The 18512-nt window shown below is 37.2% G+C and overlaps 1 protein-coding gene across 2 annotated transcripts in view; it reads left to right on the top strand.

The window, feature by feature from the left end:
* Positions 1-18512, top strand: part of CSMD3 (CUB and Sushi multiple domains 3) — a 1240207-nt gene that overhangs the window by 1052585 nt on the left and 169110 nt on the right. For both annotated transcript variants that reach the window (XM_084620231.1, XM_084620232.1), the window contains 6 exons: positions 2026-2144; positions 5939-6008; positions 6455-6571; positions 10370-10579; positions 12833-13021; positions 16837-17014. In XM_084620231.1, coding sequence (XP_084476357.1) covers positions 2026-2144; positions 5939-6008; positions 6455-6571; positions 10370-10579; positions 12833-13021; positions 16837-17014 — 883 coding nt within the window. The remainder of the gene's footprint in view (positions 1-2025; positions 2145-5938; positions 6009-6454; positions 6572-10369; positions 10580-12832; positions 13022-16836; positions 17015-18512) is intronic.

Genomic DNA, 18512 nt, shown 5'->3' on the forward strand with positions numbered 1-18512 from the left:
GAACAGTAAATAAAGTCGTGAAATAAAAAGCCATTTCTTAAGTTTCATTACTATATATATATCTTTTTTTTTTTTAAGTCTAGTACTGGTATCACACATTCTTAGATTTCACCAACCAAGTAATGAGTGTAAACTCTTCAGGCACCATAAGAGGTCATTTATCCTCAAGTAATTTATTGCCTAAGTTAACAGTGACCGGAAGTGGTTACCCTCAGTGATGTGTTTGGGGGCCTATGTTAATTATGTCCAGTTCCTGATGATCAGATGTCCACAACACAAAACAGACATCATGGTTGGTAGTCTTAGTAAAGAGAACAATGTCTTGAATAGGCATTTGAAGTGGTTTATCCAAGTTAGGTTTGAGGTATGTTTGTGTAGTGTGAAGCTTGCATTGCTGTTGTCTTATATTTTACCCGTTGCATGGATAACCAGTCTTCAGGCTCCAGCAGTATTAATCTAGTAATCTTTTTTCTAGCAATATAAGTGCATTTACAAAGTGATATACTACAGCTTACTTTTTTAGGATAAGAATTAGTGTGTCAATTCTTTGTTAAAAAATCATCATCTTAGTTCCTAAATAGCAGGCATTTAAGTTGGATTTTTGTGTTTCTATTTTGGTGTTATCAATCAAACTTACTGATGCTGTTATAATATTAAGCTGATGACACTTCTTAGTGATATGCAAAATATGTCTCATAAAGGACCTAATTTATATGACATATTTTGTATACCACTAAGAACTTTATCAGCTTTCAATTTTCATATACTATATACATGCACTTTTTTTAAAGGGTAAACTAAATTTTCTTTGAAAATTCCAGATGAAACACTTCCAGATGAAGCAATCAGTCACTTTAATATGTTTTCAGACATACAAATGCCAATGATGCCAATATTTTGACAAGGAAATCCCACAAACTTCCCCCCTTAGCATGCATACCAGGAGCATATGTCTATAGTCCCTGATGTAGCAAAGCACTTGATTGTATTCCTAACTTTAAGCCTGTTAGTAGTCAGTAGAATTACTCATGCTTAACTTTAAGAACATGCTTAACTACTTTCTGGATTGATGCTATGAAGAAGGTCTGTGGAGGCCATTTCTTTTTCCCTCATGACAGTATAAAGACATATCAGTTCTTGCCAAACATACTTTTTATTACATGCCAACTTTGTGCCTACTTTCTAATCGCACAAAACCGAACACCCTTGCCCTGTCCCTTCTCTGAGGCCCTACCCCGCACACTCCATCCCCCCTCCCTGTGTTGCTCGCTCTCCCCCACCCTCACTCACTCGCTCATTTTCACCGGGCTGGGGAGGGTCCCTTTTTGACTGGGTGTTCCAGTTGAGGACGGGACACCTGGCAACCCTAATTTACATCTATATTGGAAATATCTATACTGGTGTTCAGTGTATCTCCTTTTATTTGTCTAGTCTTTAAATAGTCCCAGTCTTATCAGCCTTTCATAGAGAAGTTGTTGCAATCATTCTCAGTACCCATCTTAAAACACCCATCTATTTCTGCTATATCCTATTGTAGAATGAGAGTATTCACTACAGTGGTGCTGTATTATTTTCTGAAGTATTTGGATATAATGGGGAAAATGTTTAACATGAGATGATAGCTTCTGTTTACTTAAGGTTTGCTTAAATATGACATGTCATGAAAGTCTGCATGGTTGAATAAAAATTACTGAACACTGAACTAGAGGAATGGGGCAAGAACCTGTATAGAAATGTCCTCCTCACTGTGGGGTTTTTTAACACCTCACATTTTGTGCAATCTGCTTCACTCCAAAAGACAGAGATTTTTGTTTTCAGAAGTATTTTGTATGAGCCACAAGAATAAGTCATTGCTGAAATTTGTATACATACAGGTTGGCATAATTTTAACAGTGGGCTCCTGGAGGCACCTGAGAGCCACCTCACACTTGCCGATACGCAGCATCAGCCAATATGCAGAGCATTTTATAATTGAAAACAGATGAAGTTTACATTCTAATTGCTAAACTTTTCAACTTTTCACAGCTATAGGTTTGGACTCTTGCCCTGAACCACAGACCCCTAGCAATGGAATTAAAATTGGAGATAGATACATGGTTGGAGATGTGGTCTCTTTCCACTGTGATCAGGGATATTCCCTTCAGGTAGGTCAATTTTACAGTTTCAAAATCTGTCTTTCACTTCAATATTTTTTATGACCAAGTTCTTCTATATCAACTCCACACTGAAAATGTCATCATAATAGAATGGATGATGGCTTTGCAGGGCTGATAAGTCTCTTTGTGTCAAATATAAGATCTACCACTATCCAACTGTCCTCCAAAAAGTGTTGATCTCTATTTTCTCTTCCTGTTGTTATTATTTACTATTGATGCTCTTGGTGTGCATAAGTCTTAACAGATGTTGTATGTCTTGGTCTCAGCCCTGATAATCTGATAATCTAAATTAAATAAATAAATTGATGAATAATAGCATTAGATCATGAAATCTAGGAGGAAAATGAAAAGAATTTGAAGAGGAGAAAAAACAGTAAACAAACAATGGGAAGGGAATTCTGCCACTGGGAGATCATTTTTTTCCAGGAAAGCAGATTATACATATGGTTTTATTTCAGATGTTTCCTGTTTGTTACTTTTTCTACTATTTTAACCCAAAGGAAAGTTTCAAAAATGGGTAGTTTTTTTTTTTTTTTTTCAAAACAAGCTATTCCATGGTACTAAATAAGATCGGTCTGGAGGCAATTTAGTGAGCATGAATTACAATTAGTTTTGTAAGGAATATTTTATGTATTTGAGTCTCCTCAGATGTGCATCCAATAGGAAACTGTCTGCCCACGTCAGAGGTTTGGATTTTTTTTTCAGACTTCTTTCAGCTAAACCAGAAAACCAAATGCAAAACCTAGTACTGTGTGGATTTGTGTCACTCTTTGAAGGACTAAGGATCCAACTGATAGATTATTTTCCTCTAAAAACATATTATTTTTTCATCAGACTCTATAGTTAATATTCTTTGCTTTATTTAGTGGCGTAGACATGATGCTCCCAGGATATTAGAGAGACAAGGAGGGTGAGATAATATCTTTTATTGGACCAATTTCTGTTAGTATAAGCTACAAAGCTGGTCTCTGTTGCCATCAAAAGTTGGTCCAAAAAAACGTTTTACCTCACCCATTGTGTCTTCATTTTATTTAACTCTCTCAGAGCATAAAAGAGAGAGAACACAACAGAATGTAAATTACTTATAGAAAATGTATTGTTAACTTTCTTAGCTAATGACATGCATCATGAAGCAAAAAGCTTTCTTGATGTGATGTAATAATACATAAGTTATTAACTAGTTCTTGACACCTTATGAGCAAAAGTAAAGACTCATTTCTTTGCCTTTCCTTTTCTCAATAACATCCGTCTAGCCTTCTATACTCCGCTACCGCATAAAATGCACACAAAAAATTCTGTCATCAGACCCAGATTCTGTGCATTAGAGGGAAGGGTGTCAAACACAAATCATTCCAACACCTGCTTCACACAATTCTGTTAGGACCCACATGGTATGGTGATGGATGGATTATCAAAAGAACCTAAAATTTTGTAGATCCTACTGTAAAATAATGCAATGGATATTGTAAACTGAGAGATCATTATTAATAATAGTGTGTCTCTTGATCATACAAATGGCAGCAAAGCTTTTTCACCCTGTCATGTCAACCACATTTTATTTATTCTTCACTTCAAGCCAAACCTAATCCCAAGCACCAGTGCTGAATCCAAACACTTTATTGGGGATCTCTGTACAGGAAAAGGAGTCAAGAATTCTTCTTCACAAGGGTGTTAAGCTTAAAAGAACACTTCCAGCACCTACCGTGCAAGGAGTCTCCCTTGGGCTGGTGACAGAGGATGGATATAACTCTTTGGCTACAATTACACTTGGAGCTGGGTGATGTGATTCACAGCTCATATAGACATACATGGTTTACTCTCTGGCTTTGATTATGTAAGTGGTTGCTGTGGAGTTCCTTGCTCCCTCTGCTTAGCAACAGGAGGTAGCATGAGTGACAACAATGGAAAGTATGTACGCTCAGGATGGCAGAGCTTTTGCAACAGGAATGTTTGTTTTCCCTCCTTGCCTTTATATTCCTTACTCATCTTCACTCAGTTCTGCAAACTGCTATTTGGATTTGGGACTTCTGTCCTCATCCTTCCTCATACTCCCCCCTAAGCCATGGGATCATCTTAGTGCTGTGACCTCCCTATCTTTCAAGATTAGCTGATGGGGCCTCTGCCGCTCCTAATGCTTTTCTTGCAGCTTTGACTGTGACCTTCTGGAGGTCTCAGTTTATTCCTCATGTTGCCTAGAAAAGGAAGGCAGCATGAGGATGATTGTAGGAGGCTGCCATTAAGGAGCAACCAAACAATTATTTCTGTGTATTTTCACCTTTGTTTTATTTCATACAAAAATACTGGAGTGTGAACAGATGAGTCACACTGAACATGTGAAAAAAAACCAAATGTAATAATTAACAGCATAGACCATGCAAACACACACACACACACACACACACACACAATCCCATTGGACTCTTTTGCCATCACATACAATTTGATATTGTGACTTCGGTTTTATGTCAACCCTGAGCTGATAGCATGCAGTAAGATGGAAATGCTTTTTTTCTCTGCTAGGAGAGAAGATAAGTGGGCTGCAGACTAATTAATAAATTGCCTTAAATTACTGATTGTGGGCTTTACAAATACTCAGTTCCTACAGATACTGTAGGCTTTGAACTGCAATACAGCTTTAAGAATAAAAGCAGCTCATTTCAAATCAAGGTTGCACAAATGGTTCTAACAAGAACATCTTGAAATATAAAAGGAGGACTTGTGGCACCTTAGAGACTAACCAATTTATTAGAGCATAAGCTTTCGTGAGCTACAGCTCACTTCCTCAGATGCATATCGTGGAAACTGCAGCAGGCTTTATATATACACAGAGAATATTCTCTGTGTATATATAAAGCCTGCTGCAGTTTCCACGATATGCATCTGAGGAAGTGAGCTGTAGCTCACGAAAGCTTATGCTCTAATAAATTGGTTAGTCTCTAAGGTGCCACAAGTCCTCCTTTTCTTTTTGCGAATACAGACTAACACGGCTGTTACTCTGAAACCTGTCATCTTGAAATATACACTCTATAATTTTCCAACAGAGGCCAGATGCATTATAGTTCTTTTAACTTTCTGTTTGATACCCCAACCCAGACATTCATGATTACATGAGAGATGCTGAGCCACATAGTGGCTGTCTCTGGGTGTGTCTTGGAACCATCTTGATTTGGATTGTCTTGATATACCAAAGGAGCCATTTTGGAACATTTATGGCACATATTTTGTTGTAAAAGAGCACTGCTTCTTATAGAGAACAGTACTGAAACTCTAATGTTTTAATTTCTGGACACTTAAACCGACTTGTTTTTCTGTCAAGAGTGGTTTAATCCTTTAGAATACATTTTTCTTGACCTAAATGTAAATATCTTTGCCAAATCTGCTAAAGCATTAGTATTGGAATATACTAATAATTAAACAATACTGAATTGCTTTAGTTGGGTTTAGATCTTGATTTTTTAAACTTTACAGTATGATTCAGCTAATCAAAATGTTATGGCTAGTAACACAGAATTCAAACTTGTATTCTTAGTACCAGCAATAAAATTACAAACCATGGAACCATTTTGTTAAAGGGGTGGGTAGTCACACAAGTAAGGATTACATGGTCTGGTAAAGTACAAACTACAAAAGTAAAAATAGAGTTAAACATTTTATAAGCTCTTCCTTTTTATTTATATTGATGTTGTCAATGAGTATCACTGCATGTTATTGTTATGACTATAAAGAAGTAGTGTACTGTATTTGGAAAATGTGTTAATATATGTCTTGTCTTGTCATTGTAGGGACATTCACATATTACCTGTATGCCTGGACCAGTGAGAAGATGGAATTACCCTATTCCAATATGTTTAGGTATGTTCATTGTATGTAAAATTTGCTTCTTCAGTTTGCTAGACTGAAAATTATGCAAGACCTGGAGATAAAGCATTCTCAGTCAGGGGTGTTTGATTATAGAATACACATCCAAAGGAGATCAGATCGATCTGTAGTCTATCAGAGTGTACTACAAAACTGTCCTCTTTGGCAAAGCTTTCCCACAATAGTCAAATATGTGGAAGAAAGGAGGAAATATGTCACAAGTAGAACTTCCTCTATGAGGGAAGGGAGAAGAGCAGAAGACTTATCAAGTTTTCCAGGGACCTCTTTAGGCAGAGCTAATGTATCTTTTAGATACTACACTGGTGAGTTCTATAGAAAACTATGAAAGAAAGAGAGAAAGAGTGATTAAAATTGAAAAGATTCTCAATAGTATGCCTTGATTGTAACTACTGCCTATAAGTATCTCCCTCATTTTGCAGCACAATGTGGTGGTGCTATGTCTGACTTCAGTGGAGTGATTCTTAGCCCTGGGTTTCCTGGAAACTATCCCAGCAGTTTAGATTGCACATGGACAATAAAACTGCCTGTTGGGTTTGGTATGTATCCTTTCAAGAATTACTTGTGTCTTGTGTTTATGGCTTTAAAATACTTAACAATTTTTAAAATATTTTATATATTTATATTGTTCCACAAATTTCTGCCAGTGGATTTAAAATACATTTTAAAGATTAGCAGTGTCATACAACTGAGAATCAGGTTATAAAGGGCTTGTGCATAAAGAAAACAATGGTAAAATTCACTCAACTACTGTTACTTGCTTGTATCTGCTATTAAATATAAAACTAGTTTACTATTTTTAAAGTTTACCCCATCCTTATAGTCATTTTATATTTATAGTATGTATGTTAATTATGCACTTATTTTCAGTGTTGCAAAACCCACTCACTGTGACACATATGCCATCTATGTTGGTGGCCAGCACCTTTAACTTCTAAGAGTGGATCTGAAAAATTTGGGGTTAGATGGATTCCAGTTAATTATCTGGTAAATTATACACTTCTGGTCAGAGAAGGGAATTCTCCTCCCTTCCCTGCCAGACTGATAAGTAGCAGGGCAGGAATTTTTCTCCACATCCAAGCACTAGTAAAAGCACAACCTCTGTTCAGTTATCATTTAAATAGAAGATCTTGGCAACAGACTTTATGGTGTAATAGACTTTATCAAAATGTCCCATGGAATTCAATAGGGATGAAGCTAATAGCGTTCTATGGAATAAATATGTCTTTAGAACTTATTGTTAAACACCAAATACATTTACCCATAAAGTGTCATTGGGCCAGAGAGAGACTGCCCTGATGGCCTATCCGTTCTTACACTCACTTGGGAGAATGGAGACCCAGCTTCAAGTTCCTTGTCCAATGAATATTTATTTATACAAAAGGTGAGAAAAAATTCCACTCCAGAATAGCCGGGGCATTCACATGGGATGCATGAGCAAGGCAGAGTACGGAGTTGAACCAAGGTCTCCTACATTCAAGGTGTCTGCCCTCACCACCTGGCTATTTTGGTTTCTTGCTCCCAAAAATTATTTCTGTTTTTTTTTTTTAATTCCATAAGTGCTCAGTTTTGTCCTAAATGGGCAAATGGGAAAAGTTTTGAAATCTTGAAATGTTTTGTGGGACATGAAAACTATTTCCCACACAGTTCTATATATTCGAGAATATTAAACTCATCATAATTCTTCCTGAACAAAACACATCTTTGGGGTCTGGGCACACATTATCTTCTGCTACATGATAGATGTATCCAAATAAAATAATCTGAGAACAATTTTTTTTCCAGAAAATACCAGAAAACAGTGCCTGTCAGCTGCACTGTCTATTGTTGTCCTTTTGCTGTGATTTCATATTAATAAGAGCCAGTTCACCTTTAAAAATATACTTGGTATGTTCATACAAATGATTTCTAATTAATATGTTTACAGATTACTCAAACAGAAACACACACACACAAAAGAACATCATTAAGATTGTAAAGTCAAGCACTCAAAAGTTAGGAAATTCCAGAATTAAGGATGCTACTTGTGCATTATGCGTAGGCATTATGATTCAGTCTTTAAATTACATGTCCACATACAATTTTTTTTCTACAGTGCTCCTGCCATTCAATAGGACTTAGGCACCTGACTAAGTACTTTTCAAATAAGGGTACATTCCTGAGTTTGAATTTTTGGTTACAGGCTTTTTTAACTTTCAGATCATCTTTATCTTCACCACTGTTTGTGTGAGAAAGTACTAAAAACAAAGGGCACTTAATTTACAGTTATTTTCAATTATTAGTTAAATATGAATATCCAATCATGGCTAATTTGCAATTGATTTAAATGGATTTTTCATTTGATATTTTTGCTATTCTTTCTGAGATTTTTCCCTGATTATATATATAAAAAATGTTTGTTGTGCCATTGTATGCCTAATTCAGGAGAGACTAATAAACTTATGGATCAGTTAATGGAGGATATCCAAAGCAGAAAAATATGAAGACATTAATGAGACAAACAAACACAACATTGAGTCAAAATGGAAGGATGACAGAATTTCAATGAAAGTGGACAAGTAGGGAAGATGGAAATGGTTTTTAAAAGGTCTGGAAAGAGAAGGCAAAAAGTTTGAACTTGATATAGTGGAAGAGAGCAACGGTGGAGTAATTAAAAGAGAGAAGGGCCATTGTGACTTGAGTGACAGGCAACAAAGATTATTTCAGAGCTGCCATTTGCATGGAGTGGAAGGGTGAGCATGGAATGTGAGAGTCAAGGAGGCTAGAGGGGAGGAAATGGCACTTATAAAGCAACCATCCATGATTATGAGGCATTTGAAGTTTTACGTCTGTGAACTGAAATAAATTACCAACTCTAAAAATGTTACAGAACAAGAAAGGGGCAAGATTGGGACACAAGCTGATTGCATGATGTGTGAGAGAGAGAGTTTATGAGCCTGAATGACTGGATGGAAGGTGGTTTTGCCAACAGAAACAGAGAATGGGGGAAATGGATGTTATTTTAGAGAGGAAAAACACAGCAGGTTTAGTTTTAGTCATGTTAACCTAAACTTGAAAGGATGGCAGAATCAAAGAAGGAGAGAACAAATTTATAATGGAAGAAGTCTGTATGTTGTTATGAGATTTTCTCCAAAGCAAACAGAGCATAGGTACAGAGGCAGAAGTAATTGTAATTAAATCATGTACTAAACTTGTTCCTATAAAATATAAATGTTACATATCTCAGAAAACTATTCACAAAGCTTGCATTATATCCGGAAAGAAATCTCTAGAGGTTGCAGTGACAAACACTATTTAAATGTTAAGATTTAGATAGTTACAAAATTATTAATGATTATTCAATAATTATATTGACATTATATGTCTTAATTGAACATTATATGAAATCATGATGATTGTCTTTGCCACCAAAGGGACTCAATCATCTTTGTAATGAAAGCACTGCATTATCATTGTACAGTGGCATTAAATAACTTCAGACAAAACAAAAATGCTGTTTTATTTTACCTTATTCAAAACAACATAAAAAGGGAAAATGTTTAATGGGTCCAGTATCCTGTATTTTGGTTGAGCAGTTCCTCTTTCTGCTGTCCCCTAATAATTGTAACAAATCATCTGGAGGGGACAGATAATCTGCAACTCATCTCGTAAATTCTTTTGTTGTTCCTCATTGAATCAAAGATGCAGAACTGTCTCATTATTTATAAGAGCATCCTTCAGCACAGTGTGTGGGGAATTAAGTATAAGAACTGCATTTCTAATTCCTAGTGTGAAGTGCAGAAAAATGTATTCCATAATGTTAGAGTACACCCTCTTTTGAAAGACTGAAATAAATTATGTATATGGTATTTATTGATTTGTACATAGTGCCCCCTTTAAAAAAATCAAAGCACGCTGAAGTATATTATTTAGAGATCACTTTATCTACCATTGAAATGCATATTTTTCTTGGATGGAACACAACTGAAATGAAAGGTACAATTGAGGTTATTAGACTGTAATTACCAAAAGTGGAATTTGGCAAAGATATTAGGAATAAAACCCTTAGTTTTGCAAAACATGCCATGGGATTTTTAATTACCTCAAAGGTCCAGGCTTTGGTTTGTATGTCTTTGGACAGACAGCACTTTCAACATCAGTATTCTTTCTCTTGCTGGGGCATTAGGTTTAGTAATTACTGTACAAAGAGGAAAGACTGTTTTTTACTGAGTAACCAACATGACATCCTGCAGTATAATTGTAATTGTTTAATACCACTAATACATGAATTTCTATTGCATAACTGATCTTTATTCATTGGATACCAAATGCTTTTGTTTGCCCATATTGTTTTTCAGGTGTGCATTTGCAATTCGTAAATTTCTCAACTGAGACAATACATGATTACTTAGAAGTAAGAAGTGGATCTACAGAAACTAGTACTGTTATTGGGAGACTTAGTGGTCCTCAGTTACCAGCTTCTCTGTTTAGTACAACTCATGAAACCAGCTTATATTTTCACAGTGACTACTCACAGAACAAACAAGGCTTTCATATTATATACCAAGGTGAGTGATTTGATACACTTATGTGTGAACAAGCTGGTTGTTAAAGGCTATTTTTTCATTGTTAGAAAATAAATATGAAGGCTTATTCTGGAAAAGATTTGTGCATGTTTCAAAAACAAAGTGTTATGCACAATTTAATAAATTAAATTGGCACTGTGGTGGGATGCAGAGGCTACTTAACAATTTAGATCAAATAATCATTTTGGGGAAAAAATGAAGATGAGTACTATATCCATTTAAAGTGCAGTGGGAATGTATAAAGACAAATAATTGTCTGTGTTGAAAGTGGACAGTACATTGTAGATCATATTCCTACTCCTTTGGAAATAAGGTGTAGGAAATTTAACAGCACAGTGGGCCTTAATACCATTGTCTGGCTATGCCAGAAGAATGACAGGAGACACTGGATGTTGTTTAATTAGGCCATAACTTTATTCCTAAATATCAGGGGGTATATGGCGGGTAAAAGTGTGGGATGCAGGTAATTCTATAATCATTTACATCCATGGGGGGCGGGGGAGACTGCTGACAGCCCTCCTCCTTTACCCATCTTGGTCCTCAGCCAACCCATTGCTGGGACCCAGTCATTCCCCCATCGAATGAGGGTTGAGGGGAGTGAGAAAAGAATGTCATTCTGGGACATTGGTTTGATATAGTCGAAGAGGGAACAATACCATGCAGTGAATCACCAGATCCACTTTCTGCAGCAGCCTGTGATTTCTTTGGAAAACTCCTGCACAAGTGCTAAGCAGGCCAGCCCTGTAGAGCTTGTGAAGACTGATAAAAACAAAGTTGTTGGTGACATAGCCACATTCTGAAGGATTTGGATCAGCACTCTTGTTCAAAGAAAAGGCCGACATATTTTAAATAAAAACCATTTTCATGGTATGGCTTATGTGAGATGCATCATCTAGCCACCGTCTGAATTGGAAAAGATCCAGACTAAACTGAATACCCCATGTTATTATAGAAACCACCCTGCAGTAAAGCTTCTTAGAAAATGTTAGAATGACCAGAATCACACTCCAAAACCCAAATCTTGAAGTCTCTTCTAACATGTTCCTAACTCCACGTTTAGGCAAATTCTAGTAGGCTTCTTTGGGAATCTAGATTTAGTGCCATATGAACAAAATAATATGCTGTTTGCCAAGGAGCCCTTTGAGATCTATGCACCACAAAAGTGTGATACAATGCTATATAAGTGTAGATTATTATTATTTATTAATTAATCAGAGCTACATCTATTAAATATATTTTGGAAGAGACACTGCATGTGTGATGAAGGGTCCTGAAAAATTGTTCTTAATGCTTTCAACATTTTAGAGAGATATTGATACTAACCTATGTATATAGGGGTCCAATCATGGTCTCCAAATTGGGGTCTCCAAATTGTCCAGATTTGGTGGAACACCTCTGTCCTCAACAATTCCACGATACAAGGCAGAGGAAGTCTGGGTATTTCATGACTTCTTGAAAAAGGCCATCTGAAATTGTGAAATAGGTTTATACTCTTTACACTTTCACCAGTAAATCTGTGATGTCGAAGCACAGTGTTGGGACCTTTTATATTTTTAGATTTGCTAGGAAAAAACAGAGTGGAGATGAAGATAAGTAGCCTTAATGTCAGCTGTTCTCTTTCAGCATATGTAATGCATTGGGCTGCAGTTAGTAGTCATCGACAGAACCAGGAGTGGCCTGACTTTGCATAGGTTCATGGGGAGAGGGCATAAGGAGCATATTCTGTCACTCTCTTCTCCTTCTGAACAGGAGCTGGACAAAACTGCAGTTCTTGTGCTTTCCAAAGTGCAAGAATATCTCCCATTAGTGCATAGGTAGGGGCAATACACTCCAAAATATTTAAAGCCATGGTATACTGTTGCTTTTTTGCACATACCAGCAAAAAGGAGAGGTCAGTGAACACCTCAAGGCATGTAGCAGTGACTGCTTCCTGTGTGAATGAATGAGCTCCTGATGGTGTTGCATGGTTACTTCCTACCGCCCTGGCTGGGGTATAGCGCCACCATTCTCCCCTATGCAGATCAGATGGTCTTTGATTATTGCTGTGTCATAAAGTGACTAAATGACTGTAAGGCTTTATATTCTTCTTCCTTTGGTGAAATATGAAAGAAGAGCAAGGAGTTTCCTTTTGTCACCCTAAATGTAAAGCTTCTAATACTAAAGCATTAAAATACAGATCAGAACTGATATTACATTTTAGAACTATTTTTAAAAAAATATTATTATTTATTTCAGCTTATCAGTTGCAAAGCTGTCCTGACCCCCGGCCATTCCGTAATGGTTTTGTTATTGGAAATGACTTTACTGTAGGACAAACAATTTCATTTGAGTGTTTTCCTGGGTACACCTTAATTGGAAATTCAGCACTGACTTGTCTACATGGAGTCAGTCGTAATTGGAACCATCCTCTCCCCAGGTGTGAAGGTATGTATTGTGTAAAGATATGCCATCCATATTCCCCTTCCCTTTACTTCATCAAATCAGACCTCTCTTACTGTTTAATAATTTGTTGTCTGTCTACAGGCTGTACTGAAAAGCCTTACTTTACTTATTACTACTGCCACAGACAGCTCCTTAAGATTTCTCTTTCAGCTCAGTTGGTAGAGCCCTGTGTTTTTCTTAGACAGAAAGCAGTCTGAGAGAAGAGCTGGTTGGAATTGGGCTGTTTTGTCAAAACCAAAATATTTCATGGAGATTTATCAGTTTACACAAAATTTTGTTGGAAAAAGTCCATAACTAGGTGGCTAGATTACTGGGATGGGATTTGTAAAACCTAGGGTTAAGTCCCTGCTCTGCTTGATTTGGAATGAAAAACTCTGCTCTGAATAAGGCTAATCAGGGATTTGAACCTGAGTCAGACATACACATGGTTTTGTTATCTTTCTGCAACAGAAAAATAAATAAATTAAGAAACCTTAAAAGTTGTTGCAAAACAGAATTTTCCTCCTCTGGTTAGCTCTGTTTGCAAGTTTATTTTGCCGTGCCACTTAAATTGTTTGGAATTTGAGGATGTAGAGCTAGAAGTATATCCATGTTAGCTTTACTTGTGGGCTCACATATGAAGTGAGCAGCTGCAAAGGATTTTGATTTGAGGGAGCTTTTCCTGCATTTGAGCCCAGAAGGAAATAGAATGGCTATGCTGCTTACAGAAGGTATTTCTGCATCTATTTCTGTGGTGAAAAAAGTTTCCTGAGGAGACCAGGTAAAAGGACACCAGACCGACTGTGTCAGCTAGGTTTCTGTGATGCAGATCAGGTTGGGTGACTAGTTGGCAATAAGATAATGAGGAAAAAAAAAAACTTATTGACCACAGATTGTGTTGTTGAAGTCCTGGTGTTTGTCTGTTTTGGTCCCATGTGAGCTAGCTGTTTGCCGAGTGGATGTAGCTGTTTAGTGATCTTCTTTACAGGCAGAGTCTGGCATTTCCTGTAATCGTTAGGAAGGGACACAGATGGGTGGTCAACCTAATTGGCAGTGGTTATGATCTAATGTATTAGATAACGAGGGAATGGCAAGATGGCTCAACTTGCAGAGGAATTGCATCTGTTCATTTTTTGTGCAAGCATCTGAAGTAATATCTTTATTAAGTAAATGTGTAAATATTTTACTATGTCGTGATTGCTTTTTTAAAGATAATTAGGTATCTTCTACCTGCATTTGTTGTTATTTCAGATTAAAGTTCTCCAAAGCATGAAAATCAAGTTGGTATTTTTTGTTTTGTTTTTCTTGTATGCTTAACTGGAGAGGAGAATATTTTTTATTTTTTTTAACAATATTTAATGTAATATATTTGTTTTAACATACTATAAATGTATGTGTTAGGGGGCTTATTCTTTCACCCACTTACTTCCCTGGTCCTTCTCACATGAACAGAGAGCAACAATACCCAAAGTCCTAAGGTGCAAACAATTCAATGTTTATTGGGGTGAACTTCCAGCAAGCATGATTCCAGTTTCCTTCCTTAGTGTCCCCCTTCCTAGCTCTGACACCACAGAGGCTTACCTGTGTCCCTGTTCCCATTTCCCCCTTTAGGTAAACATGATTCCAATTTCCCCACCCCCATTCCCTGTTCCCATTTCCCACCCACACACCCACCCACTTCCTGATTGACTGCAGACTATATAGTAAAACTTGAGTTCTGCTTAGCTATACCTTAACCAATCATTTTACTGAAATTTAACTAACCAATCCTAACATATTGTAACGTGATTATTTAACCAATTATATCCCACCACCTTAATTAGTTTACACCCAGCACAATTAATTATACAGCAGACAGAAACAATCACAGAACCACACAGAGATTATACAGACAAACAATAGCAAAGTGGGAACTATAATGACAAAACAATACAGAAGTGAGGATTTCACATCCCAGCTATTGATAAGTGAGTTCTTGCCAGACAGGATGCTATCAAACTAAGTTTCCTTTTACATTTTCTAGGCACTTCCCTTTCTCTGGAGGTGATAGGCATTATCAGGACAGGATTGTATTCCTAACAGCCCAATAGCACCTTATTTCAGTGTGACTAGGTTGGAATGTGAGGATGTGACCAGTCGCTTCCCAGCTTATGGCTGCCTCTGCTGCTTAGCCAAAGGCCATAGCCTAAGCACAGGGCCTCAGACTGTCACAGTAAGAGAAGGACCTTACACCGGGAGACAGTGATTTTGATTCTTTCTTTTATACCTCTATAACTGGCCAAGTGATAAGAATACACCTAAATTCTTAGAGTATAGGCCTTTACAGACAGACCTGAATATCTATATCCTAACAATATGACTTATCAAATAATGCCTGCCTCCTTGAGTCAAACAGCCTGAATCAGATCTCAATATACAGATTTTTTTCATCATTTTTGCTTCCATGCCAAAAGAGGAGAAAAAAAATAATTCACTGTCATTTCTTTGAGATTCTGATTTTCTAAGATATTTGATTCTGATAAAGCCCTAATAAATTCCAGTTGTTGGTCTTCATCCTAGCATAGTTAAGAAATTGTCCCAAATCATTTGCTTGTCTCTGTGGACACATTAAATATAAAAGCAGCAGAAATGCAATGTGTGGCTTGCTTGGCTGTGGAGAAGATAGACATAGATCTCCGTATAGCCCTGCATGCCAAGTAGAATGCTGAAAGTCTCCATACTGCACCACTAAGGATGATGTGGGCATATACAGGGCATAGCAATTAAACTCATACACATAGCTATCACCTTAAGACAATAGTGTTACACTCCTCCATAACCTGTCACAGCTGGTCACATCGAGTTTGAAGGCCCTTAAGCATGTTTTGGGGCTACTGATTCTTTGCCTCAGCCCTAGTATTCTTCAGGAAATTTACTCTGAATAAAGCATATTTATGTGGGCTTTTCTCTGTTTCCCAGGATTTGGCCTGATCGTTATTTGTTCCTTCTTTGGATTCTATGCCCTAATCCCTCAATGTTGTCTATAGAGAAATAGGAAAAATTAGAGAGAAAAAGTATGAGGGGAAAATCATGAGTTCAGCAGTCTGCCTTAGACATTATTATGTAATGCATATATATAACTAAAAACTTTAGAGCCATAAGTGCACTGGATGAAGGATTGAGAGGGCACACTTCTTCAGGAAACTGTAGGAAGAATTCTTGCTTACTTAGCCAGAACCACTCTTGGGAAATGCAAAATTGCTTTCCTTCTTGTTCTGCACTGCATACTTTCTCTCCCTCCACACTCACACCAAGTCAGTTCCATCTATCCATCATCACCCCCAATGCATTTTGTCTAGCTACACCCCGAGGACACTATGCGAGAGCAATTCCTGCACTCCCAATGTAACTGTCCCTGGCCTCTACACAGGGCAACAAAGAAGAAAGTCATTGAACTGTTTTCCTCATCTTGTGCATCCACACGTGGTCAGGTAGAATTTAGCCTATTATCTAAAAATGGATTTGGGAGCCAGTCTTCAAGCCTTCTCTTAGTCAGAACTACCATGTTCTTTTTATTTATTTTTTTTCTGGGAGATTCAACTGAGTAAGGACTTCAGGGTTGGGCCTCTTGCTGTTTGTAAAAGCTCAATAGCTTTTTCGTTTCCCATATACAGCTGACCTACTTTAGTTTTCCATAACACAGTTCAACTATGCACATGTTCAATGTATTCACAAATAAGGATTTCACACCATCTAGAAAGAATGCAAAAGTTATTGAGTGCTCCTGCAGTGAAAATACATGTGTTTGTTGTTGTTTTTTGTGTTTATTTGTTTTTAAGCTCTCTGTGGAGGAAATATAACTGCTATGAATGGCACCATATATTCTCCTGGATACCCTGATGAGTACCCAAACTTTCAGGACTGCTTTTGGCTTGTCCGAGTACCACCTGGTAATGGAATCTACATCAATTTTACTGTTCTTCAAACAGAGCCAATATATGATTTCATAACTGTATGGTAAGTAGGCACAATTATTGATTTATTCTACTATATGTGAGAGTGTAACAAGTTAGAAATTAAAAGTAACATTTTGGTTATGTGTCACAGATTTCTGCTTAATGTCTGATTCTATTTACTGACAATGATGGATTTGAAAGACTAGACCAATGATAAAATGGACATATTATATTTTCTTTCATGAAGTACCTAAATAGGGATAAAATAAACTTGATGAATGAAGGCAATCCTGTTCCCATTGAAGTCAATGTCCTATACCACTGGCATCAGTGGTATAGGATCAGTAGTTTGATATTTTACTTGTTTGGAGAGTTTAGTCAAGTTATAAAGCAGAACATGTAAAGAGGACTCTCACTGAATATTGACTTCACCCATTAGAGCACAAGGTGAATGAGGTAATATCTTTTATTGGACCAACTTCTGCTGATGTGAGAGACAAGCTTTCAAACTTAAACAGAGTTCTTCATAAGACCTGGGAAATGTACTCAGAGTGTCACAGGTAAATAAAAGATGGAATAGATTTTTAAGCATAAGAAGTTAACATGTGTGTCCAGGAACCATTCAAGGTGAAGTGACCAGTTAACACCTCTCCAGTCACAGGGGAGAAAGAAGAAAAAAGCTGGGGATGGGCAAGTTAGTGGATTATAGATTGTTGTAATAAGCCACCAATCCAGTTTCTCTATTCAGTCCATGATTTTTACTATCTAGCAAAGTTATGAATTTAACCTCTCAGGCTCATCTATGGACATTGTTGTGCAGATTTCCTTTGAGAAAGAGGAATGGTAGATCGGATATAGAGCAATCGCTTTTTGAAAAGTGTTCACCCACAAGTGAAATGATGGTTTAGTTTGTATGAGTTCATTTGAGAGCATAGTGATTGTCCCATTTTTTTTCCAAATAGCTGTGACTGGAGCATTTAATGGTGTGTGGTTGGGAATGTTGATCATCATAGCAGTGGAGATATGTCTGCAGGTTTTGCATCTATTATGGCAGGGACTGGTGCTGCATATTGTTGGTATGTCCTGGTCTATGTGGAGCTTGCTTCTGACTATGAGCTGGCAAGGTTGAGGGATTCTTTGAATATCAAAATAGGGGATTCAGGAAAGATTCCTTTCAGTATGGGTTACAAGTGTGGGTTGAAATTGTTTAATGGTTGTCCATGTGGGTTCCAGTGTGGGGTGGTAGGTGACAACTAGGGGTGTGCAGTCAGAGGGGGGTTCATTTCTTTGTTGAAGCAGGTTCTTTCAGAGGACTTGGGTGGCCCATTCCGAGATGCAGTCTGCTACTTTGTTGGAGTTGGCTTGTTTGGTGAATTAAAGTGTATATCCTGGACTTTCTCCTCAAAGCATATTCTGTGATATCAGAGTGCCTGGCTATAGATAACAGATTTCTTATTGTGTTTGGGGTGATTACTGGATCTGTGAAGATATGTGTGGTGATCCGTGGGTTTCTTGTGTATAGTTGTCTGCAGGGTTCTATTGCTGAAGCTGATTGTGAT

This window comes from Lepidochelys olivacea, assembly GCF_965140295.1.
Source record: "Lepidochelys olivacea isolate rLepOli2 genome assembly, chromosome: 2".
Taxonomy (NCBI): Eukaryota; Metazoa; Chordata; order Testudines; family Cheloniidae; genus Lepidochelys; species Lepidochelys olivacea.